This window comes from Petromyzon marinus, chromosome 20 (assembly GCF_048934315.1).
Source record: "Petromyzon marinus isolate PM22_M1 ecotype Great Lakes invasive population chromosome 20, UKy_Petmar_22M1.pri1.0, whole genome shotgun sequence".
NCBI lineage: Eukaryota > Metazoa > Chordata > Hyperoartia > Petromyzontiformes > Petromyzontidae > Petromyzon > Petromyzon marinus.
The window spans coordinates 362,992-387,979 of record NC_133686.1 but is presented as its reverse complement, the minus strand read 5'-3'; the positions used below and the strand labels follow the sequence as shown (position 1 = coordinate 387,979).

The window sequence follows — 24,988 nt, the reverse complement described above, 5'->3', positions numbered from 1 at the left end:
TGCAAGCCATCTGGCTACCATGAGAAATTCGTTCATGAGGCTATCCACATATACATATACAAACACAGAGACAATTTCAACCGAGAAGATGGATTCTGGCTTAGCAATCATTGGAAGGTTTTTATAAACTATTTCGGGTCTTAATTGATTGTTCACGCTTACGGTGGCTTTCAGACAGCATACATTAATTTTTCGTCTCCCCCCTCCTCTTTTCCGAACAGAGATGGACTCGTCCTTCTAAACAAACTGTCAAATCGCTCTCCGTGGCGCTAACGTTTAAAAATAAATACAAACCGCCACTTCTTTCAATGTTTCTTGACGTTGCTTTTCACACCTGATGATGACTGCTTGTGTTGCAGTCGAAACGTCGTGAGAATTTTATTGTTTAATATATATTTTATTATTTTATTGTTTTCCTTCAACGTGACTTTACCGAAAGAACCAAGAATATGAATCACTGCAGTCACGAAAGCTTTAAATAAAAAAATAAATCCACTTCTGGATGAATGCCTCTCCACGCCGTATTGGTACAGGTGGTTTGACCATTCTTTAACACGCTGGACAATTCACAAAAAACCCCAGGACCGGTTATCTGTGGCCAGGAATCGAACTAGTCTCGCCGGGATCACATCGTAGTGCGCTAACCACTGTGCCACCGCTCCTCGCTTTATCACGGCTTTGACGTCGTAGAAGTAAAGTCAAACGTTGGGCAACAGCGCCCTCTTGTGGCCGTGGAGGGGAGGGCGGCGACTGTCAAACCTCGGCTCATGGTGGGGGTCACGGAACAAGGAAGCGAAGCTCACCTCCGCCGAATTGCTGATGTTTCCATGGGCGACGTTCCGCTCGAGCCGTGCTTGATGTCTCTCGTTACGATCGACGGAGCGCGCTGGCAGTGACCGGCTCCGCAGCCCTCCTCTCCTCATCACCCCGAGGTCCGCCCTGACTCCCGAGGTGGAAGACGAGGCGCTGCTGCTGCCGCCCCCGGTCTCGGGGAGGCCGCGGCCCGGCCCGGACATGCGGAAGGCGAGCGTCCTGGCGGGCGGCGCGGGCCTGTGCGGGGCCCTGGCCTCCGCCTCGGCCAAGTTGGCGGTCGGGGCCGAGCTTCTCCACGCCGCCTGCCTGCGCCTGGGCGCTGGGTTGGGCCTGGCGGACAGCGCGCTGACCTGCTCCTCGGTGAGGTCTGGTCGCCTCCTGGGCGAGACCTGCGGTCTCCTTGGCCTGCTCACCTTTCCCAGGCCGCGGGTGGCATGCACCCTACCTGTGCAGTATTCGGAGATGTAAATCGCGAGTGGGTCCGTTTTGCGCGTCACTTAATTTGAATAAACAAAGCGGCCGTTCTCATTCAAGCATAGGACCACATTGGAAGCGCAGTTTGTGTCATTTGCAAGCAGCACAAGGTTACAAAAAAGCCGGCAAGGTGTTGTATGCGACCAGACGGCGACTGTTTTTATTTATAAGCGTTAAGCTCGTTCCATAATTTCTTCTCATCCCTGTGCGGGAGTTGAAAAAAAATCCTCAAATTCCAGTCGGTTTTAATAAGGACGTGCGAATTACTTTTTTGAGCGCGCCGTGTGCGTTACGAATCACGCAGCCGGTCTCTCTGAATATGACTGCGTTTTCTCAACTCGCAGGGTGAGCGAGGTAATTTGTTCCATCCTCTTGACATCGGTGCCGTCTGGGGGTGAAGACGAACATTCAGCGGGCGACACTTGCCATCGGAGCGCTTGGCATCCCCGCTGTGCGTGGCCTTGAGCGTGTGCGTGGCCTTGCGTGGGCCCCCTGCTCCTCGGGCACGGGCAGGCTCTGAGCAGGTGGCGTGCCTCTGCGCGTGCAGGTGGCCCTGCTGGTGAGGGCCGTCACGTTTGGCATCACTCTGCTTCTCAACGCTGCAATGTGGACCCTGTTCGTGAAGGCCCTGCAGTTCTCCTCCTCGAGTGTACAGGCCACGCTCACCAGCACGGCCTCCAACTTCCTCTGCTCCGTGAGTGGCCGAAGGCATTCCCTGTACTTGGTAACAAAAGGGGACCACTTGGAATCACGTCCCTACCGACCCTACCGACTTCGTCAGGCTACCGATTTTTAAACCTTTTTACCACGTACCGCTTTCAAAGCAAGAATTGTTTGCTCGGCAGCATGGTAAAGATTGCCGGAGTAACTTTAACAAACTGTACAAGCATGGGGGGGGGGGGGGGGGTGCTCATCCACCAGTGGAGTAACAAAAGGACATTGCATACGTGTAAAATTCTGTTTATACCACTCGGTTTACGTAACTGTGTTTAACGCTGCGTACCGTGTTTGTGCAGGCCGTACTGGGGAGCGTGTTGTTTGGAGAGCCTCTGGCCGGGCTGTGGTGGCTCGGAATGTCACTCACGATGGCCGGTCTCGCGCTGCTGCACTCGGCCAAGCCGGAGGGGACGAAGCGGGCGGCGCCCGTGGCCACGCAGAGAACGATGCCGGGGCCCATGGCGAGGACCTCGCCGGGGCCACCGCCGGGGATGGCACCAGGGGTCGGACTTGGAGAGAATCCCGGGGTGGTGGCGCGAGATGGGGACAAGAACCACAAACGTCAATAATAGCTCTTTTCCACTGTACAACCGAGTCGCTCTGAAGCTATGTTGAGCATGGCTCAGGAGGCACCAGGTTGTTTTTAAACTCCAAAAGCCAAGCCGTGCCGCTGAAGTCACACTCCATGACAGGGGGCGCGTGTAGACGATACGGTAGTGACATGTTATCAATATCCTGACTGACATCGGACGCGTTGGGAGAGTCAACAGACCCGTCTCTGGCTCTGCTTGGTCCCTAGGCATCCGCTGTCGAGTGTGCACGTGGTTCAACTGCTTTCGGGCCCAGGCACTTGGACTACGAAGAGGAAGGAAATTGCACAGGGTGCTGTCACATTTGATTCCTTGCACCAAGGCCCATGCCAACCACACTACACCACTGCATCATCACCTCTGTAATGTGCAATTCAAAACACGTGTGCAGATGTTCAGTGCAAAGATCTATTGCTATGTTTTACATAAAAAAATGCAGTTTTAAATTACTGTACAGAAATTATTGTAAAACGATTGCAGCAAAAGGGAATTAAATATTTTACAAATATTAAATCTTGAAAACAGTCAAATAGAGACTTAATGGAAACAACTTTCTGGTGCATCCAGATGTACACACCCCTCTACCAAGGTCAAGAGGTCATTGTCCCCGTAGCCACTGATGCCTCCGTACTCATTCTCTCGGCTGTTGCACATTTTAAACCTAACCTCCAATGGATTTCTCCTTGAGTATCACATCATCTGAATTTTGGTCTTCCCCTTGGTCGCCAACCTCTGAGTGTCACTCCAATGCCCGTTTGCGTAACCTCCCGTCTGTAATACGTGTGCCCCATACATTTCTACTTCCCCTTGGTAATCATGTATTGTGAGATTCTGAAATTAAAATATACTTACTGTGACCTGCCTTGTAATTCCTAGCATCAGCATGCACCTGTATTTAAAGACCCGAGGCCTTTCTATTTTTTTCCAGTGGGGTTCCCATCGTTGGTCCTCTGTATATGGGGAACCCAGAAGCACTTTTAAAGATTGAAAACTCAATGAAAAGACGTTACGGTAGAAGTCTGTAGTCTGTAAATAGACGCATTCGTACCAGCCAAGGGCGGCGTCAGCACGTGGGAGGTGGCCAGTGGATGTCTCGTGTTGCTCACCACTTGAGGAATGTGGGCTTCATGATATGTTATGACAACCATTTGTATTGTCATGATGCATGACGAGTGATGTATGATGTGTAATTGTTGATTTATGACTTGAAATTTTTGAACGATTGATTATAATGATACTTGTTTTGATGTTTCATTTACGATGAGTGATTACTGATGATGCGGGATGATTGATGAAGGAATAAAAATGAGGAACTGATGATTATGTTGGATGTATGTTGAACTTATTTTGCACCATACGTAGCCGACCGTGCTAATCGGAGGAACATTGGCGTGATAACGTGATTCATGATACACGTGTCGGTGCCGGATTAAGCTAGTGCGGGGCCTGTAGCATATGTTATGAAGGGGCCCTAAATTAGATCAAAAAACACGTTAATTTGCATAGTAAAGTAATTGTATTTTTTTAATTTTCTGCACAGCCAGATAATACGACAAATCGGTAACCTCAACACCCAGTCGTTAATAAAAGTTGAAGGCAGTATAGTACTACAGCAATAGAGCAAGTGCAGAATCACTGAACGGGAATTGATAGCTTGAAAGCGTTCTAGTGCGGGGCCCTTGATAGTGCGGGGCCCTTGATAGTGCGGGGCCCTTGATAGTGCGGGGCCCTTGATAGTGCGGGGCCCTTGATAGTGCGGGGCCCTTGATAGTGCGGGGCCCTTGATAGTGCGGGGCCCTTGATAGTGCGGGGCCCTTGATAGTGCGGGGCCCTTGATAGTGCGGGGCCCTTGATAGTGCGGGGCCCTTGATAGTGCGGGGCCCTTGATAGTGCGGGGCCCTTGATAGTGCGGGGCCCTTGATAGGATAATCCGGCACTGACTCGTGTGTGATTCATGATAACAATTGATGATGTCAGGCGTGGGGATGCCCTCATCCAGCCGTGGATTGGCATGGACCGTGTCCGGGACGCGTGGTCGTGGATCCCAATACCGACCTCGGCCACTGGGAGGGGGCGACTCGCGTCTCCGTGCACCCCCGCGCGTGCCGAGGTGAACCCAAGAACCGGAGGCTCGCATCGCATCCAGCCTCAGCGAGCGCCGTGCTCGGCGATACGACCGGGGCGGCATCGAGGGGACCCACGGGGGTCTGCAGGGGCTCGCAGGGAGTCGCGAACCATGCTGCCGCGGCGCTGACAGAATAGGAGAAAGCGCGAGGATATGGAGGCCCTCGCAGACGACGGTGAAGCCGGGAATAGGAGCCCTCTCTCCGCTCGGTCTCCCCCCCCCTACCCACGGCGAGCGTGCGCCCGTGGGAACGAGGCAGGAAAGAGGGGAGGGAGCGCGGGGCACGAGGGCCCGGGACGGGAGTGATGTTGGGGTTGGTGGGTTTTGTGTTGGGGCGGGTGTCAGAGTGAAAGGTGATGGGGTCAGGGATTAGGAGGCTGATGTTGTCGGGCTCTGGGATAGTGGTCAGCGCTACGGATATGTTGTCCGGGCTTGGGGGTCAAGGATAAGGGGTTGTTCGGTCATGGAGTCGGGGGCCTTTAAGCAAATGTTGGCTAACCCATCCCGCCGGAGACGTCGAAGCGAGGCGTTTGATGCGACCCCGCACAGAGACAGGGGTCAGAATGTCCTGTGAGCCGGCAGGCAGGGTGCAACCTGCCTCAGGTCACCAGGGCTTGGGGTTATGGGTTCATTCCGAGGTCACGAGGCTTGGGGTTAGGGTTGTATTACGAGGTCACAGGGCTTTGGTCGGGTTAGAGTTCGGGGTCGAGTCTCGGGTCACTCGGCTTCTAGTTAGGTTATGGGTCTGGGCCGAGGGTCGTCGTCTACAAATTGGAGTCTCACTGCGCAGGTTCAAAAAGCACCCCAAGACGGGGAAATACCTCCCGAGAGGTTGGGTCAGTGGGAGGGGTCAGTGGGTGAGGGGGGGTCAGGGTGAGGGGGGGGATCAGTGGGTGAGGGGGGGGTCAGTGGGTGAGGGGGGGTCAGGGTGAGGGGGGGCCAGGGTGAGGGGGGGGTCAGTGGGAGGGGGTCAGTGGGTGAGGGGGGGTCAGTGGGAGGGGGGGTCAGTGGGTGAGGGGGGGTCAGTGGGAGGGGGGGTCAGTGGGTGAGGGGGGGGTCAGTGGGAGGGGGTCAGTGGGTGAGGGGGGGTCAGTGGGAGGGGGGGTCAGTGGGTGAGGGGGGGTCAGTGGGAGGGGGGGATCAGTGGGTGAGGGGGGGTCAGGGTGAGGGGGGGGGTCAGTGGGTGAGGGGGGGATGGTCAGTGGGTGAGGGGGGGGTCAGTGGGTGAGGGGGGGTCAGTGGGTGAGGGGGGGTCAGTGGGTGAGGGGGGGTCAGGGTGAGGGGGGGTCAGTGGGTGAGGGGTGGTCAGGGTGAGGGGGGGGTCAGTGGGTGAGGGGGGGGTCAGGGTGAGGGGGGTCAGTGGGTGAGGGGGGGGGTCAGTGGGTGAGGGGGGGTCAGTGGGTGAGGGGGGGGTCAGGGTGAGGGGGGTCAGTGGGTGAGGGGGGGGGTCAGGGTGAGGGGGGTCAGTGGGTGAGGGGGGGGGTCAGTGGGTGAGGGGGGGTCAGTGGGTGAGGGGGGGTCAGTGGGTGAGGGGGGGTCAGTGGGTGAGGGGGGGTCAGTGGGTGAGGGGGGGTCAGTGGGTGAGGGGGGGTCAGTGGGTGAGGGTGAGTCAGGGTGATTCAAGCCTTGGCCTCAGCCTCAACCTCGTTCGTTCACAGCCTCTGGCAGTGAGGGGTGTAGCCTGTGGATCTGTAGTTGTTTTTGAACAATAATGTATGTACTGTATAGATACTGATGCTGCTACTATCACGAAAGCCGATGCTGCTGCTTTATTGCGTGCATACGTATAGTAAGGCAGTGCAGCCTCTGGATGTCAGCGTTATGTTAAAGTCCTCGTGGATGTTGATACGATACTGCTCCTGTGACTCCTATTGCAATGGTTTCTACTGCTGCTGCTACTCGTGCCACTTTGTGCAGCCCTTGACAGTGAGGAAGTGCGGCTTCTGCACGTCTGTGTTTTGACCCCGTTCATGAAGTGTGCCTTGTCATCCCTGTGACGGATACAAGCGCATTGTGAGACCCCTTTGCCAAGTGTGTACGCGTCATGGTCCCTGCCTGCGCTGGATGCGTGGATTGTGATTCCTGAAGGGCGCTGGCACGTATTGGTCGTGCCCGTCAATGCCGCGTGCTTATTTGGGGCGTAAATACAGCGGCACATTAGCGAGAGGCAGTGTTGACGAGTGGGGGTGGACGCTCGGCCCATGGTGACCGCGCTCACCGCTGCCGCCCTCTCGCTGTGTCCGCTGACAGGCGACATCTGCCGGGTGTGCCGGTCGGAAGGCACCGCCGAGAAGCCGCTCTACCACCCGTGCGTGTGCACGGGCAGCATCAAGTACATCCATCAGGACTGGTGCGTCTGCAGCCTTGCGTGAACCCTGCCCTTCTTAACGTCTGATTCGCTGCAGTGATACGAGGAGTGGAACCAGCTTGGCACGGGGAACATCTCGAGAGATTGTGCCGAGAGCATGTGCTCGCATTTGCTGATCGTCCACCTCGGAACCCGGAGATGGATGGAACTGTCATCGGGCCAATTATTTAGTGCCTCATCATATTCTCAGCAAGAGTTTTGCTGACGCTTGTTATATACTGGTTATTAATGTTTAACTTTATCCAACTAAGGTCGAAAAGATGAATACATTAGCTCTGTCCGTCTGTTAATGTGTAGCGTAAGGGGTACACGATAACGCTCATCAATTAAATGTTCATATAAATCTGTATTGTAATGAGAGACTGTCTCTATAGAAAACCAGACACATTTATAAAAGTATTGCCAAAAAATTTGCAATCAAAACAAACATGACATAAATAAGCCTTTTCAGCCAAGGCAGTGACGCCACACTCCTTGTGACTTGGTATGGTGGTGCGTCTGGGAAAGTCCCGTTATTACTGCTAAATAAACTCTTTTGAGGATGAATGTGATGTACAGCCGATGCAGAATCATTGCAAATGATTGCCTTTGTGTTTAGAAGAGAATGTTCAAATTGCTGTGTTCATTGAGTTCAATTTCACTGGTGTCCACAGTTTGCTACAATGGCTGAAGCACAGCAAGAAGGAATATTGCGAGCTGTGCAAGCACAGATTTGCGTTTACACCAAGTGAGTACACGTTGGTATTACTTCCTCTGAACCAAGATGTGCTTTAACTGTGACCATCTTAGTGGACGTGGCCACTGTTTTGATGGGTTGTGATGGCAGCAGGAAGCAAAAGAAGGGTGCTGCATTGGAATTTTTTTGCCTATTCCTTTTTGTATTTTGCACGCAGAAGGAAAACATTACAGTAGTGCCTCGGTTAACGTTTTTAATCGGCTCCACGAAAACTATTGTTAACCAAAATAACTGTTAATCGAATTAACTTATAAGTTGAAAAATAAGTAAAAATCACTGAAGCTGCAAGAGAGCTGTTTCGACTGCCAAAACAGAAAACGTAATGTTAACAAAGCCAGTCGAGGTCTAAACACTCATAAATGGGCATATCTCATTGGCTGAGGGCATGGCTCAGCCCCACTTACAAGTGCTCCGATTGGCCTAAATTGGCTCCCGCGTGCATAACGTAAACATACCGTTAATATATTAACATTAGTCTAAACCATGGGGTTCTATGGGAGGTGAAGCATTAGCTGAAAAACCATTAACCGATGTCACTGTTAACCAAGGAACTACTGTAGCTGCAGAAAACCCTCAGACGAGGGAATAACATTCAAATACTCGCAGCTCACCGGCTTCCAACCACCCTACCACAGAGTAATGTTCGTCGCACAACAGTCGAACCAATATTTTTAATTCTCAGAGCTGGAATTTAGTCAAATAAAATGGAGAAAGAAATACTCGATGACGTTATTTTTTGCGCGGTCACACTTGAGAACCCAGTTTAATCACGGACGAGTGAAACGTGGATTTGAACCCAATATTGTCCGCCTTCTAATCCCCACGGTGTGTCGTGTGCGCCCGCGTGCAGTCTACTCGCCGGACATGCCGTCTCGGCTGCCGCTGCGCGACATCCTGGCGGGGCTGTTCCGCAGCGTGTGCACGGGCGTTCGCTTCTGGCTGCACTACACCCTCGTGGCCTTCGCTTGGCTCGGGGTCGTGCCCCTCACCGCCTGTGAGTGAGCAGGGAGGGCGACTCCCGGAGCCCCGGGTGCACGTGCGCGCCCACAACTCTTAAGAAAACGGGACTGCTGTTGCGCTTTTATGTAGGGTGATGTGTTGAATCGTGTGTGTGTGTGCACGTGTACTGTGGGAGAAGGTGTGGGCTTTGGGAGGCCTTTATGCAGCAGTGGATTGATTATGGTTACTGATGATGATGCACAGCACTTTTGCCAGTCTACTAGTGGCTGGGGGCCTTCCCACGCTGTGGGTCATGGGGGTTGTTTGATTTTACTTCGCGACGCTGATCAGTGTGGATTGATTAAGGTGGGGTGCGTAGACATAGGAGCATATAAGTGCAGTACATTAGTGGGTTTTGTTGCAGTGCCTTAAGCTGCCCATAATGTACCACAGCGACAGTCCCGCTTAGTTTCTGAGATCTGATGGGATCGGGCACGTTCCGGGCCGATCTGTTCATGGTCTGTGTTTAATTAAACTTTATTATTTCTCCAGGAGTTCTCCATTAAGTCTCAGGATCCGATTTCAGGATGGTTCTGCATTTGGTATATTTGGCCAATGAAGTTTTAAGGGTTATTTTGAATGTTGAAGCAAAAAAGAATAACGTAGAGAAAAAGCCCATTGCATGAGAGGGGTATGACAAAGGGCTGCGCAGATGGGAACTTGAACCCACATGCTGGGCTGCCACCTTCTGGCTGTTTCGCAGCCCATTGGGTTTGGAAAGTAGTTGAATCCGTATGATCCACCAACTCTCGTGTCCAGAGGCAGACGTGTGTCACCACACCCGGCTGTAACCGTTTCTAACCGGTCTGGAACAGCTTCGCCCTGAAGCTGGAGGCTGCAGAGCCTGCGTGTTTACAATTTACAGCGTGTGCACCCACAGAGCCAGTACGTGCAGCTGTTTAGTTCCTGCAGCCACGCGGTGCGTTGTGGGGGTTCAAAGTATGCTCTCTAACATGCCCAATTTACTTCGCCTATCCAGTTGTCTGGCATCAAAGAGATTATCTCATTTGGCTGCCCAGTGATTAAATAGCGTGCGTTGATTTTGCGTGCCAGAATGTTAAGTAGGGATGCTCGAAGCGCTTTAGTTTTGCCCTGTTCCCAGCATCTCTGCTTGTCACGTGTGAGTGCATGCTCATGCCCGTAACCTCTGCTATGTTTCAGGCCGCATTTACAAGTGTCTCTTTACTGGCTCCGTGAGCTCCCTGCTGACCTTGCCCCTGGACCTTCTTTCCACGTGAGAGAGCACCGACAATCAACACCCGGGTCGTTCACCATCACGTCGCTGCACCTGTGGTTTTACTTGGGGGCGGTGACGCAGCCCAGCGGTAGCGCTTTAGCTGCGTGTTGTCGCTGTTCGAGGTTGTAATCCAGCCGGCCGCCCTGGTTATTACAGTGGGTGTATTCATTTTAAATAATCATGCCTTTTGCTCCACAGTGATCATTAAAAGATCCCCTGAAGTAATTTGAAACGAGTAGGCCGTTGTGTGCCGGCATCATGTTCCAAATTTGCATAATTACAAAATTACATGCAAATTTCTTAATTGGGATAACACGTGACCACATCACCGTCTGCTGTCTGTGAAACATAGCGCTTTTGTGCCATCCTTGCGCTAGAAGGATGGCACTCGTACAGCATGTACTAAATTATTTACGTGATTAATACACAACATTTAATTTCAGGCATTCACTCACTCCATCTTTTAACAGTATTATTGAACAGTTTGTGTTGTGTCAAAAGAAGTAATTTCCTGCTAGAATGAGCATTGAGATGGAGATCATGGCCTCTTCACAGCCATGAGCCAGCAGGGGAATTTTCGCATTCCTACGGATGGGCGCGAGTCTATCCATAGGACTACCACAAAGTGTTTCTTATTTTATCGACCTCAAAGGGATGATGGTTTGAGGCAACCCCCAACCAGGATTTTAAATCACAACCTTCTGATTGCAAGCCGCTCACTCTACCACTGAGCCACCTGGCCATAGTGATGGAGTGTACTTCCTGGAATTGCACTCGATAAAATAAAAATAATGCATTGTATGAAGGCTGTTTAGCTGAATGCCTGGTTGAGTTCAGGCTTGGTTAGAGACTCACTTGTTAACAGCTGGCTTGTAGGAGGCTGTGGGAAGTATTGTGTGCGAACACCGCCTTGTTTTTCCTGGAGATTCTTGAGCTGCGAATCCCGTTTTGTTCTTTAGCTCTGGGCATTGTGCTCAAGTGGTTTCCCTGGCAGAGGTCACATCATGTACTCTCGCTCTGTCTCCAAAAACACTTTTCACACGTTAGTTTTCAGTAAAGAAAAGAGCCTCTGCTCTGTAAGTAACAAACAGGGGGCAAATAAAACCAGGACAATTTCTGTATAATGTTGTGTAAGCATGGGGACATATTTCTGTTGATTGGTGCACAAACACACATTTTTATATGGCTGTTGTGGAGCCTTGTAATGTGTGCCAGGAATGGAGAACCTAAGGCCCGTGGCAACATGAGGCCTACCGATTCAAAACGGCCTGCAAACAATATTTATCTGTCACTATAAGTATCTTGCCTTAGAAATTGGGTATGAAAGGGGAATATTGCATTGCATTTAGAAATGCAGTGAGCCCTCAAAGTGTTTTTGCGTAGTTATTAAATAGCGCTGCGGTGTGATTGAGGTGTGGATGTTTGAAAGCCCTATTCAGACGTTGGTAAGAAAATAGTCCCCAGCCCTGATGTATGTCATTTCATAAATCTACTGATACATTATATCCAAATATACGTGAGCGATCATTATAGTTTACCAACACACATTCTGATTCAGCGTGGCTGTTTTGTCAACTCAGAATGTTTACTTGCACATTTGCTGCTTAGTCATCATCAGCCATTCTCTAGCCACTGTTGAATGAAGGCCTCCCCACGTGGTTGCCATTCCTCACTGTCCGGTGATGCTGCCGTTCATCTCACTTCTGCATTTACACCGATCTCATTGCTCCTTCTCCGCAGTGGCCCTCCTCTGGCTGTCATTCCATTCTGTTCATCAGCCATCGTCCGTCCTGCCCTTAATTGTCATTATGATGTCACTATTTCCGTGTCCACGTGTTCCTCTTTCTGTCTCCGTGTCTTTCCAAGCATGCATATCTCCATGCTTTGTCCCCTTACCGCCTGTTTTTCCATTCTCTTGATGTCAATGTTTTTGATCCATACATCACAGCTGGCTCGCAAACACACACTCGCGTTCTTGCACTGCCACAGCCGTGCTGTTTCTCTCTCCCCGTGTCGCGGTGATCCTCTGCAGGGACAATCTCCTGGCCGACTGCTTCCAGGGCTGCTTCGTGGTGACGTGCACGCTGTGCGCCTTCATCAGCCTCGTGTGGCTGCGCGAGCAGATCCTACACGGGGGGGCGCCGCCCTGGCTGGAGCAGAACCAGCAGGCGCGCAACGCCAACCCTGATGCCAACCCGAACGCCAACCTCAACGTCAATCCCAACGCGAACGACAACGGCCCCGGGCAGCCTGCGCCGCATGACGCGCAGGTGAGCGTCGCGGTTGGCCCACTGGCGTGAACACTCGGAAGCTGTACGGGCGCGCCTCGTGACTCGCTTGTGACGTGTCGGCGTCGAGGCGGTAATGCAACACGTAAACCTCCTCAGCGTTTCCCTGGCAAGAGAAGATAAACAATGATATTCTCCGTTGTCACACGATCCAATTGAAAACCGGCGACCGCACAGTACGGTTATGCAAGCGACATGTGGAGGGGGTGTCTGCTGCTAATGCCTTTACTCGTTATTGTGTTCAGATCAAAGGAAAGGCTTGCTGGTTTATTTATGATAAATATGAGGGTCCTGCATTAGAAATGTCTGGCGATAGTTAATTAATGTTTGGTCCACAGGCAGATTTAGAAACTTTCCAAGGAGAGGGTGGCAGCAGTGCTGAAATGTCATTTGAGGTGGGCGATCACCCCCATCACCCCCCTTGGATCCACAGTCGGTTTGGCATGTGGAGGAGAAGTGGAGTTTGTGAAGAGGGGACATCTGTATTGTTGGTGTTTGGTTGGCAGCGCTCTGTTAGCCGTGCGTTGCAGCGTTTTCCTGTGAGCTTGTTCGGTTTACCTGGGGCTTGTGTTACCGACGGGACTGGGCGCAGGCCGAAGAGGTAGTCGATCTGGGGGCACCACCGGCCAGAAATGGAGCCGAGGATGGAGAGCCGGCGGGCGGACGAGTGGCGGAGGGCGCAGGTCCCCAGGACGGGGTCGTGCCTCCCATTGTGGCTGAGCCCGCGGGGGATGGCGCACCAGGGCTGCAGGACGTCGAGGAGGTCCCACAGGAGGAGGAAGAGGAGGTGGAGGAGGGGGAGCTGGAGGAGGTGGAGGTGGGGGATGGGGAGGAAGAGGAGAATGTAGAAGATGAAGCTGCAGCTGACGGTGCTGATGGTGCTGCCCAAGGTATCTCATTCATTAATTCCTACACACGTTGGCAGGGGATGAATTCCTACACTTTGTCGGTAGTGCATTCATCCATGCCTCTTGCGGTGGTGTACTCAGCCCTGCACCTGTGGGGAGTTAATCTGCTCTGTGTTGTTTGAAGGAGGGAACTGGAACGCGCTGGAGTGGGACCGAGCGGCAGAGGAGCTCACGTGGGAGCGGGTGAGAGGACACGCGCATTCAAAAACAAACATTTCTCATGTAGCCTATACAGGCTGTTGGGGCAAGTGCCGTTAGCGAGCTCTTATGAAGGCTGGCTCGGCACATGAGGGGTGTGTGACTTACATCACTCCCGGCCACCTTTGTCTCCCCAGTGCTGATTTTTACACACTGAACTAACTATTCATTTAATACTGAGTCAACCTAGGAGAAGCCAGTTCATATATCCATCACACTTTAACACATGCACGTTGAGACACGCACAGGGTCAGGGAGACCTGGGGACTCGTGTCATGCGTCGCGCCATGTGAATTCCTTTCAGATGCTCGGCCTTGATGGATCCCTCGTGTTTCTGGTAAGAATATTTTTCTTCCTCTTTGGGATATTACACAGAGCGGGACCACATTCATAATCATTTACAGCCAATTGTCAATCCACCACTGGATGAAGGGCCTTTACACATTACAAGTACATGGTTCGCCCGGCCTGTGCTCTGAGACTCGAGTGATGTTTGTGGTTGCAGGAGCACGTGTTCTGGGTCGTGTCGTTGAACACCCTCTTCATTTTGGTGTTTGGTGAGTTTTTGCCAAATTCTACACCACTCGCGTGTAATTCCACACTGGCTTCAAAGGCACAGACAACATAGAAGGCCTCTCAAGCAACTTATAAAGATGTCAAGTACATTTTAGAACCATTTTTCTGAAGAAAGAAAAACCCATAATGTAACTGGTATTGGCCAAACATCCCCGTGCTGAAGATTACCTGCATAAAACTCCATTGGTATTACACACGGCAAGTATCGAGTGCATTTTATGTTACAAGGTGAGAACCCAAGTGACCAGGACGAGTCTCATTTGCAAGAGTGACCTGGGACATTTGTCTGCTAGTAGGGGGGCGATTGTTGCTGCTGTGTGTATAGTCCTAAATGAGTTATTTGCAGTGTAATTATTTAATTTGGCAACTTTGGACTCCAATACTGGCACACAATGGCCTACTGTTGCGAATTATGTCATGCGATCTTTAAAGTCCACTGTGAAGCGGATGGTGCAGTAGTAATATTATGGTTAACACACCCATGGTATTAGCCAGGGCGGCCGCTGGATTCACACTGCGAACCTCTGCAACAAGCAGCGAACGCTCCACCACTGGGCCGGGTCACCGTCCTTCAGCCCCTACTGCAAATTATTTGGCAGGACCCTCCTGATAAAGAGTCTTGAGACTCGGTGAGGCTTTTCTGGGTAGACAAGCTTAATCATAATAAATAATTGTGCGGAAATATGTTCTGATTCTCCGAAAATCTTGTCCTTTTGCAGCGTTTTGTCCCTACCACGTGGGCCACTTCTCTGTGGCGGCCATGGGAGTCAAGGAGCATGTGAGTAGAACTCTCCTGCATCAGACGATGCACACAGTCACTGCCATGCCCTCGTGAGCCTCCACGTCTCGTCCTGCATGCTCGGCCACTCGATAGTATCGTCAAGGCTGCGACACACTCTCTGAAAAAAACACGCGCACCGGATCATATCATTTCACTGCTAGGGTTGGTGCTGAGACGCTGAGATGTTGTGTTGTCACCTGCTGTGCATGCATGCGTTTGTGTTCATCTGTGGGTTCATGAATGTGCACACGTGTGCCTGTGTATGGGAGGGGTCTTCCCAGTCATCCGTGATGATGGCTGCCTGCCCCTGTTCAGTCCAGGCTCAAGACCTTTTTGTTCTCCTCTACCAAAGACTGCCTCACTCCCTATTAAATTAACGTGCCCACAGTTTCTGTACAGTATCTTGAGATACTGTCATATTTAGTTGCTGTGCTATAGTATTCTAGTATCTGTGCTCCTGTCTGCATGTGTGTGTGTGTGTGAAGGTGATGTGCCCGTGTGTTCGTGGTCTCTGCCACCAGGTGGCAGCTTCGCATTTCGAGGGCCTCATCACCACTATCGTGGGCTACGTGCTGCTCGCCCTTGCCCTCGTGCTCTTCCACGTATCCTCCGCCACGGCCACAATTCGTGGGACACGTCCCAGCTTGTAGCTGCTCCTGCAGCATTGCACGCATCACGACGCACACACGACGCACGTGTGAGGCTGGCGCATGGTGACCGTCAACCTCCCAAACCACGGCTCATACCGATGGTGGGTGGATGGACTAACAGCACAGTCCTTTTGTCAATCCACTGCTGGATGCGGGTCTCCCCACGCCATGCGGGGCACGTGAATCATTTGACCATTCTTCACCACGCCGTTTAGTGCCTGTTGGTGATGGCGTTGGAGCAGAGCTGTTGTGGAATAGTACAGTAGAACAGTGCATTTTTCTGCATTGCTGACGATGTAGCCCCGACGCAGCCAACAACAATGCCTGGCCTATGCACGGCGGTCGCCCATCCGAGCACTATCCAGGCTCAACACTTCTTAGCTTTTGAAATCTGATCAGACGGTGCGCATTCTGGGTGAATTTGCAATAGACCTTACAATCTAACACCGATAAACTGTGACACTTGAGAACTATTTGTTGTCAACATTTATAACAACTCAAAACACAGTTTCACGATATCCTGACCCTAGCGTTGGTGTGTGGCGCAAGCCTGTCCCTGTCGTCCTTGACTCGCGGTCCCGACCCAGGCCCTGGCGTCGCTGGTGAGGTTCCAGCGTTCCAAGCGGATCCTTGGTCTCGGCTACGTTGTGGTCAAGGTGCCTCCAGATTTCCAAGTCTTGGCTCAAAACCTCCCTCTCCTCCTGCACCTGACCTTACCTTCTTATCGATCCAGAGTTACTTCGGTCGTTCTTTACCATGAGAAAATATTATCTATAATGTAGATATTCAGAAGCGACTCTTAAACATCCTTTGACAGCTGCCACCGGGGGGTGGCCCCCTGCAGCGGAGTGGCTTTGTCTGAATAGCGAGCGGTTGTAACCGTGACCATGCGGCCATATACAGCGTCTTTGACGTGCAGTTGCATTTAGACCCTAACTACATCTAGATGGTCTTGTTTTCGTTTGCGATGGACCAGGGGGCATGGCTGTTTAATATCAGTGCTGGTGCACCATGTGCCCTGGCGCTGTGCTTCTGTGTCAGGTGTCTCTGCTGGTCGTGGTGGAGATCGGGGTGTTCCCACTCATCTGCGGCTGGTGGCTGGACATTTGTTCACTGGTAATGGCAGCAGAAATCAACATTTACTTTACACATTCACCTTTTTGGCATCAAAATAGAGTTTCTGTTGTGTTTTTGCCCATTCTTTGCAAATGTGCTGTCCAATGCCATAAAGGCACAAAACGAGTGAGAAGATGGTGATTGTGGTCTTGTTAACGACAATTACGATGATGACAACGACAATGACAATAACGATTATGAAAATGTGTTTGTCGGAGCAGGAGATGTTTGACGCGACGCTGAAGGATCGAGAGGCGAGCTTCCAATCGGCGCCGGGCACCACCATGTTCCTGCACTGGCTGGTCGGCATGGTCTACGTCTTCTACTTCGCCGCCTTCATCCTGCTGCTGCGCGAGGTGCGGCACTGACCGGTGGCCGGGCCCTCGCGGCACGACGGCTCCGCGTAGCGCGACGCAGCCGTGCGTTGTGACCTGTCGGCCCATGCGGGCCCCCGAGCCGTTGCGGCACGTCGGGCGTATGGCGAGTTTAGACGCCGTGAAAGCTAAATTCGCGGTCAGCTCGGTGCGGCTGAATCTGCGTACGCGGTGCAGCCTTCTCTACCACGCAGTGGCTGGCAATGCAGATGCCTCCTTTGTAAGGGAAACCTGGCAATTTATGTGGCGGTGCGTAGTTTGCGCAGTCGGCGACGTCGGTAATGTCGGGGTGTGTTTATTGAGCACATGTAGGGGTGGAGTGGTGGGGCAGCGATCAGCACATGCTACAAGCCCAGTGACAAGAGTTGGATTCCCAGCCACGATTAACACCGGTGGCGAGCGGTATCTGAATCGGTTCTGGTCACCCTTCCTTCGCCAATCCGAACTGACCATTGTGGTTAAGTATTGTAACACAACTCCCATGACTAGCCTCGTGTTGGTAGCCCTTCATCCAACAGTGGATTGACAAAGGGTTATACGTATATTACAATACTACATTTGTGCGCTCAGTAATGTCGATGGTAGTTTTCTGTGCTTAATGAGCACTGTATCTTGTGCTCTCACTGCGCAGGTTTTGCGACCGGGACTTCTGTGGTTTCTCCGAAACCTCAACGATCCAGACTTCAACCCCGTACAGGAGATGATCCACCTGCCGATTTACCGACACGTTCGCAGGTTCATCCTCTCCGTGGTGAGCGCCGGTTCGGGTTTGGGTTGCGTCCTATTTTTTACGGCAATATCTGTCACTAAAACATGTTTAACCCTTTCAAATTAGAACGCCATATTGTACTGGAAAACAAATGAATGTTGACGTGAAATGGATGGCGGAGTGCTACCCTCTTCTGTTTTGAGGTCCTTTATGTCAGAGGTAGCTCTGTGGTATCCGCTTCCGTGGGCTGTTATCAAACACAAATCAGTGCACTGCCGTGCGACATACGCGAACGGACACCCTGTCTCGTGACCCAATGCCGACAGCGCAATTGGGATAAAATTGATGGAAAATGCCAACGATATGGACTCTGTTCTCTCGGCAGATTGTGTTTGGCTCCATCGTGCTGCTCATGCTGTGGCTGCCCATCCACATAATCAAGTCTCTCCTGCCAACGTTTCTTCCCTACAACGTCATGCTCTACAGGTGCCGAAGCACGACGCCGCCGAGAGCACTGCTGACATTCGTACGTTGTCGCACCATGCGTGCGTGTGTATCGCCCGGGCTGAGCTAACGTGGTTGTCCGTGTGCCGTGCGCAGCGACGCCCCTGTGAGTGAGCTATCGCTGGAGCTGTTGCTGCTGCAGGTGGTACTGCCGGCACTGCTGGAGCAGGGCCACACACGGCAGTGGCTCAAGGGCCTGGTGCGTGCGTGGACACTCACCGCCGGCCGGCTCCTGTGAGTCGTCCGCGTCGCGCGGTCAGCACGCGCGTAAACCCTGGTCGTCTCTCGCGCTCCTTGCCACGTCGTGTCTCATAAACACTATTACCCTTGCCGTATTCACACTAAAGTCACGCGTACAGGCGTTTCACTCGCTGATTATGACTGTGTCATTAATTGCTTGTACACGACACAGTTTAATTTGTTTTGCTGTGCTGGGTGGATGTGCTTCATGACACATTTGGCCAGATCATTACGTGACCTCACCCAAAAATCATTAATGAATGTTAACATTGGATGCAAGGACTTCTGTGCTAAGCAGATATTGTATTGTACTCACGATTGATGGCGTCTGTGGCACTGGAACCATGCCTCTCAGGGACCTGCGCTCCTATTTGCTTGGGGACGAGGCTGAAGGAGACACCGCTACGGAGCCGCACGGCGGTGCCGATCACCAGCCAGGGCCCAACAACAACAACAACGCCGAGCTTGAGGAGGGGGTGGCGGCAGCGCCGCCCGTACTGGCGCCCGCAGCGGTGCCGGCGGCCGCGCCAGCCCTGGGAGGCCTCAACATGGCACATCAGGCCATGCTGCAGCAAGGAGGCCCCGTGGGCTTCCAACCGTACCACCGGCCCAGCCACTTTGCGTCCCGGGTGAGAGCCGTGGGCGATGCACGCGCTGTAATTGGCAAACAGAATGCTCATATCAGTCGGTGCAGTGTGGTCGTCCCTACATGTGGTCATGGGTGTTTGTTCGCAGGTGATGCTGCTCTTGGCTCTACTGTGTTTCACACTAATGGTGGCGAGTCTTGTCTGCCTCATTGTCCCAGGTGAGAGTTCTAAACCTATTTTACAACTGCTGTTGAAAACGTGTAATGCCTTAGATTGGTCCATTTGCCTGTTTGTGACATGGGCGTCACAGTATAAATTATATTTTAGTATAAAGTTGTGCTGCTATTAGGAACTTTCCCTCTAAAAAAAATGGACAATACGATCAAAGTGTTGCCCAAAATTTGCTGGTAAAAAAACGGATAAGCCTGTTTGGTCACAAGCCATGCATGCGCCTTTCCTCCCCATGACGTCGTCACGTGTCACAGCATCTAATGATGTCACGTCATCTCATTGAGTGGCTCAGAAGCTAACCCCGTTGCCGCTAATTACCTCCGAGGACAAACGCATGTCGGAAAGCATCTCCTGTTGTACGACCCACTGTGGCATCATCGCGTGTCTGTTGATAACTAGTGGCCATGTGCGGTGCTGCTGACGACATCGGTAAAAGTTTAATCGTAATTATTTTGCGACGCGGTCTCTCGATGGCTGCAGTGCTGGCAGGACGTTGGCTCATGTCATTCTGGACGGGCGAGACGCGCATCCACGAACTCTACACGGCCGCGTGCGGCCTCTACGTGTGCTGGTTGGCAGCGCGGGCCATCACCATCTCGGCTGCGTGGCTGCCCCAGGGTCGCACGGTGCTTCTGCAGAAAGTGAAGGAGTGGAGTTTGCTGGTGGGTCCTGTCTGCCTGTGCCCAACGCCGCTCACCGTGGTGTTGCACCAGGGCCAGCTGCCGCTTTCCTGTGATCTCCAGGCTTCACTCTATATCCCACTCACACGTGACTACAACTCAGTGAGAACTTACACTTCATCTTGTTAGCCACAACTCCCATTACTGCATGGGGTAAACTGCTCGGATTTTGCCTCTCCTTGTGCTTTTATTCTGTGCCTCTGCTCGAGTCACATTGACTCTACTCACATCTCGTTCCACTGCATCCTCCCGTCTCTCAACCTCTGCCTCCCTCTGCTCCTGCCCTGCACTGGTGGCATCTCCATAGCCCTTCTCATCTGTGTGTGAGTCTATGGGTCTCTGTGTAAGTCATTGGGTCTCTGTGTGAGTCTATGGGTCTCTGTGTGAGTCTATGGGTCTCTGGGGTAGTGTGTGGGTCTCCGCGTGAGTCTGTGGGTCTCTGTGAGAATCAACGGTCTCTATGTAAATCTGTCCATAGCCCTGTTGGCCCCATCTACTCTGCCTCTTTGCATCCCATTCCTAAACCATCTTAATTGATTTTGGTGATGTTGAAGTTCTGTGCAAAACTAGCGACTACTGGCCAAGACTAATTAGAGAATCTATCGAAATTGTAAGAAATAAAAATAACTTGAACTGTTCGGATAGCTTACACCTTAGTGCTGCGTGGAAGCGAATAATCAAATAATACATTATTTAAATGCATGCCTACAAAGGGCAGCTTACTTCAATAGGAATTACCATTGGTAGGGCTATTTTAATCAACACAGTAGACAGGAAGAGCAAGTTCAAAGGGCTCCCATAATAATGTACGTTGCCTCAGTAATCCCCCCCCCCCCACTCTGCGCAAGAGGGCAGAAGTGTGGTCTCCACATCTATGCCTCTAAGGAACGAAACAGACTTCTCCACAAATCTGGCTGTCGCCTGATGAAGCTAGTTGTAATTACAGGCGAAACTTCGTACTCAGATTGTAAATGTTGTGGCTTGGCTCTCCAACACACCGGTGTGCTGTACTAGTCACAAATTGGCCACGTTCTGTTTACGTGACAACCCTTACTAGTTGGCTGTGTCGGGTGGTGGCGGGTTTTAACGACACATTTATATATTTACGCGATCTAACCCATGCATCTCAGTCTTGCCTCCCTGAGCCTGACGAGAATATTAACCTCTCCCTGTGAAACCTCGTACATGTAGATCACCATGTAAATCCACTGCTGGATGAGGCCCTGCCCATGCCGTGCGGGTCATGTTGCTCATTTGACCAGCACTTGATTTGTGTGCACTGCTCTGCGCTGCCCACTCCGTAGACCCGTGGGCACCTGACATCCACATTGGCGAGTCAGCCCATTTCACACGTGCGCGTGCGTGGGGCATGTGTGCGTGCATGGGGCTTATCTGCGTGTGTGGGGTGTGTGGAAGAAAGAGCTGTGGTCGTTCTCCCTCTGCCCACTCCCAACAGCTCATCAAGTCCGTGGTGGTGGCTGTGCTGATGGCGGGCGTTGTGCCCCTGCTGCTTGGCATCCTGTTTGACCTGGTGGTGGTGGCGCCTCTCCGGGTGCCACTGGACCAGACGCCAATTTTCTTTCCCTGGCAGGTGCGTCGGTGGGTGGGTGGTTGGGTGCATGTATTGGTGGGTGCGTAGGTGGGTGGACTTGTGGTTGCGGGTGTATCAGAATCATCAGAATATGTATTTATCTTGGAGAAATCTAATGAGCTGTGAAGCTCTTTTTCACAGATGTACAGTGGTTGAGTGAGTGGATGGGTGGGTGGTTTGTGCGAGTGCTTCGGTGGGTGGGTGCTGGTGGGAGCGGGTGGATGTGTGTGGGTGCGTGGGTGGGTGGTTTGTGTAGTTGCTTCGGTGGGTGGGTGTGTTGGTGGGTAGTTTGCGGGGGTGGGTGCACACCGCAAGCAAGGAAGAGGCAATCGTAGTGTTAGTGAGGTCCCTATAAATTATCAAAATATCCTGTTTCAGTGTTTTCAATGCAATCGGAGTTGTTCACACTTGGTAGCTTATCTGGAGATAGAGGAGGCAGTATTACAGTACTGGAAGGGGGGAATTTAATGTTTCTGGCGTCTTATTTGGACCTTTCCGGAGTTGAGTGATGGGATGTAAAGCAAGGACTCTAATAGGTGACAGTTATACAGAGGGAAGCTCCAATATGTTGGGGTTCGCAGGTTGGTACTAGTAGCACTCGCCTGCTTGGCCTGTGCCTTGGTTGTGATGCTGATGCCATGTGGAGATGAGATGACTTCACACTCGAGCTGGGCTGTCCAATTACTGGTGGTTGGTTCAGTTACTAGACTAATCAATACCTCAAATAATTTAGGAAAAAGTCTCACCTATGCTCCCATGTGTGCCGCTGGATGAGAGGTGATGGGCAAAGTCTGGTGACATCACCGGCTTCATCAGTGACGTCACACTGGGCGTGGGGGTTTCCCACCTTTGGAGGGGCAGGATGTGGCAGCGGCCACCATTTTTCAAGGGGCCCAAGTAATCGACCACAAGACAAGCGGTTGACTATGAATCCTGGTTGATTGATCGGCCTGATCGACTCATCATACCATTTCTACTCAAACCCATTCGGTCAGTGGGTGACCGGGCTTTATGCTTGTGCGGCTCTGGAGGTTTACTCCTGGGTAAGGCATTGGAGTGTGAGGGTTTATGGCGTAGCACGGTTGGGTCAAGCCACTGTTAAACTTTGGCTTACAGCGTGTTGAGGCCCAGTTGTGTGTAGCTGCCATATAAAGCTAAATTGTAGAGGATTCTGGGTTGAGTCGATGGTTACGCCGAGTGCCGTGTGCGTGGTTCCCGCGTGGCCAGAACTGGGCACTCGGAGTTCTGCACGCCAAGATCATCACGGCCATCACCCTCATGGGCCCGCAGTGGTGGCTCAAGAGCATCATCGAGCAGGCGAGTGGACTCCACTTCGCACCATCCCCAGATTCCAAAAGCGAGCGCTCGGTCTCGCTGATGAAATACAACTCGCGATGATAGACTCTTGCGTGTGGTTTACATGTACAGATCTGAACACGTACCCTTCTGCTCCCCTGGTCTATAAGCACCCTGTCCTAGTCCATTAATTGATGTTGCTTTGCAATGTGCAGGGGATTCATTTGAATATAAATTATACGGATAATATTGATTTGAAAGGTCAAAAGGCCGATGGACAAAAAAACATTTAATTTTACTTATTTATGCTTTGAACTCCAATGCTCCACAGCATCGCAAAATGAGTTTTTATAGCAGTGCAAAGTGTTGATAATCATGACACGTCGGGGACAGTGGTAGGGGGGTTCGAGGGGACTGGAGTTGCGATGCCCCAGCCTAGCAGTGTGCGAAGCCCTGCTGCCCCCGCTATGCTGCAGATCTACGCGAACGGGCTGCGCAACATGAACCTGTGGTTCATCATTCGCGAGCTGGCGGCGCCCGTGGTCACCGTGCTGCTGCTCTACCTGTGCATCCCCTACGTCATCGCCGCTGGCGCCGTGCCGCTGTTTGGTGAGGCCGGATCCTAACGAACTCGCCATGCCCCCGCCCCCGCTACCCACTTGTGCGGTTGGCACTGGACGAGGGAAGCACGACGGGTCGTTTTTTATTGTGATCTGTGTGCTCAATTGGTTCCCCACGTCCTCAAGTGGACCCACATGTGTCCAAGGTTACTTTCTGTAGTGTGGTGCGGCATGCGTCAGCCGTGCTGTAACCACACTACACCTTATTCAACTGAGGTATTTCCTGCCAGTATGCACCTCAATAAATGCGTGCGAGTCCAGCCCTTTGTGAATCCGCTGCTGGATGAGGGCCTCCTGTGGTGCCGCAGTTCATGGGGCTTGTTTGACGGTAGCTCCGTGGTTTCACAGGGGCCGCGCCGGAGATGCAGACGCTGGTCCGGCGCAGGATTTACCCGCTGGTGCTCATGGTGGTGATGTTGCTCGGATTTGTCTCCTTTCAAGCTCAGCAATTCCGCCGCCTCTACGAGCACATCAAGAATGACAAGTAGACTTTCGCCACAGCGCCACCACCGCTGCACCACCACCCACCACACTCCATCACCATACCACAACCACTACACCAACACAACATCACGACCACAACACCACTACCCACCACACCACTACCCACCACTACGCTTTCACCACCATGCCAGTACCCACCACCATACTATTATCACATCCTTCACACACACACAATATCCATCACACTACCCCAACACCAAAACACACACATCACCACACCACCACCAACATCTCCATCAAAGCATTACATTTATTTGTATTGCTGCGCTTGTTTACCCACGAAAGTTCCACTGAGTCTCAGGCCTCCTGCTCAGTTTTTACCGCTGAGTAACGTCACCGCCTAACGGACGGTGTGCTGGCGTGGAGCTAACGGCGTTGTCCATTGGCAGGTACCTGGTGGGGCAGCAGCTTGTCAACTACGAGCAGAAATCCGCGGCAGCCAGGAGCGCGCAGGCCGCTGCCAGCGCTGTCCCGCCGCCGCTGTGAGCTGCCAAGCGATCCGACCCAACCACCTCTACTCGTGCACGCCATTTCCTTCCGCAGGCAGCCGGGGACACGTGAAGGAGGCGTCCTCCAGTCGACCGCGGTTACCAATGCCTTCGCATCTTAGCCGTACGGTCACGCAGTGGCGCAGTGTGTCGTGCGCAATCTCACATGACGATGGCAGGCTCGGTGGTGTTTGTAAATGAGTATAATCTGTACAAACAAACGTGTCTTTTTCTCATCGGCTGTACATTTACTGTCAACGCTACTTTAGGAGTGCTCGGATGCAGCACAATAAATGTCAATGGATGTACCACTGCATGTCTGTCTTTTCTCTGCATTTTGTTGGAAGTTTTGAGTTGCTGTGAATTTGCATGTGTGAATCAACACATCCCGTACTCTTGTGTGTATCGTACAAAGTGCACCTAGCCTGGCACAAGTACCGTGGTGCTGTACTGTTGGTGGTGAATTGCGGCCGTTCTTGACACCGAAGTGGATCTGGGTTTTTTGCAACGCTGGATATTTTTTCAGCATTTTCTGCAGATTGTGTATTTAATGAAAATCGACAAAAATGCCTTTATTCTGCCAACTTT

The 24,988-nt window shown here is 52.1% G+C and overlaps 2 protein-coding genes across 2 annotated transcripts; both read left to right on the top strand.

Annotated features, from left to right (window-relative positions):
- Positions 1-686: 686 nt before the first annotated feature.
- On the top strand, positions 687-3,912 carry TMEM42 (transmembrane protein 42). Its single transcript, XM_032957825.2, has 3 exons — positions 687-1,173; positions 1,835-1,981; positions 2,304-3,912. Exons 1-3 carry the CDS (start codon positions 1,015-1,017, stop codon positions 2,571-2,573), a joined length of 576 nt encoding a protein of 191 aa, XP_032813716.2. The 5' UTR covers positions 687-1,014; the 3' UTR covers positions 2,574-3,912.
- A 747-nt stretch (positions 3,913-4,659) lies between these two features.
- LOC116944280 (E3 ubiquitin-protein ligase MARCHF6-like) lies at positions 4,660-24,708 on the top strand. Its single transcript, XM_032957826.2, has 26 exons — positions 4,660-4,894; positions 6,970-7,069; positions 7,741-7,814; positions 8,674-8,817; positions 9,984-10,056; positions 12,092-12,329; positions 12,940-13,237; positions 13,380-13,438; positions 13,758-13,790; positions 13,959-14,010; positions 14,749-14,807; positions 15,332-15,412; positions 16,048-16,116; positions 16,502-16,576; positions 16,798-16,932; positions 17,582-17,701; positions 18,045-18,145; positions 18,260-18,397; positions 18,759-19,032; positions 19,139-19,208; positions 19,702-19,883; positions 21,358-21,492; positions 22,720-22,809; positions 23,265-23,397; positions 23,757-23,892; positions 24,302-24,708. Exons 1-26 carry the CDS (start codon positions 4,873-4,875, stop codon positions 24,396-24,398), a joined length of 2,988 nt encoding a protein of 995 aa, XP_032813717.2. The 5' UTR covers positions 4,660-4,872; the 3' UTR covers positions 24,399-24,708.
- The last annotated feature ends 280 nt before the right edge of the window (positions 24,709-24,988 follow it).

Excerpts from the sequence above, each read along its gene's own strand:
- LOC116944280 (XM_032957826.2), top strand. The coding sequence starts at position 4,873 with ATGGAGGCCCTCGCAGACGACG. Across the intron at positions 4,895-6,969 it reads GGAGGCCCTCGCAGACGACG|GCGACATCTGCCGGGTGTGC; the intron begins GTGAAGCCGGGA and ends GTCCGCTGACAG. Across the intron at positions 13,791-13,958 it reads ATGGATCCCTCGTGTTTCTG|GAGCACGTGTTCTGGGTCGT; the intron begins GTAAGAATATTT and ends TTGTGGTTGCAG.
- TMEM42 (XM_032957825.2), top strand. The coding sequence starts at position 1,015 with ATGCGGAAGGCGAGCGTCCTGGCGGGCGGCGCGGGCCTGTGCGGGGCC. Across the intron at positions 1,174-1,834 it reads GCGCGCTGACCTGCTCCTCG|GTGGCCCTGCTGGTGAGGGC; the intron begins GTGAGGTCTGGT and ends CTGCGCGTGCAG. Across the intron at positions 1,982-2,303 it reads CCTCCAACTTCCTCTGCTCC|GCCGTACTGGGGAGCGTGTT; the intron begins GTGAGTGGCCGA and ends GTGTTTGTGCAG.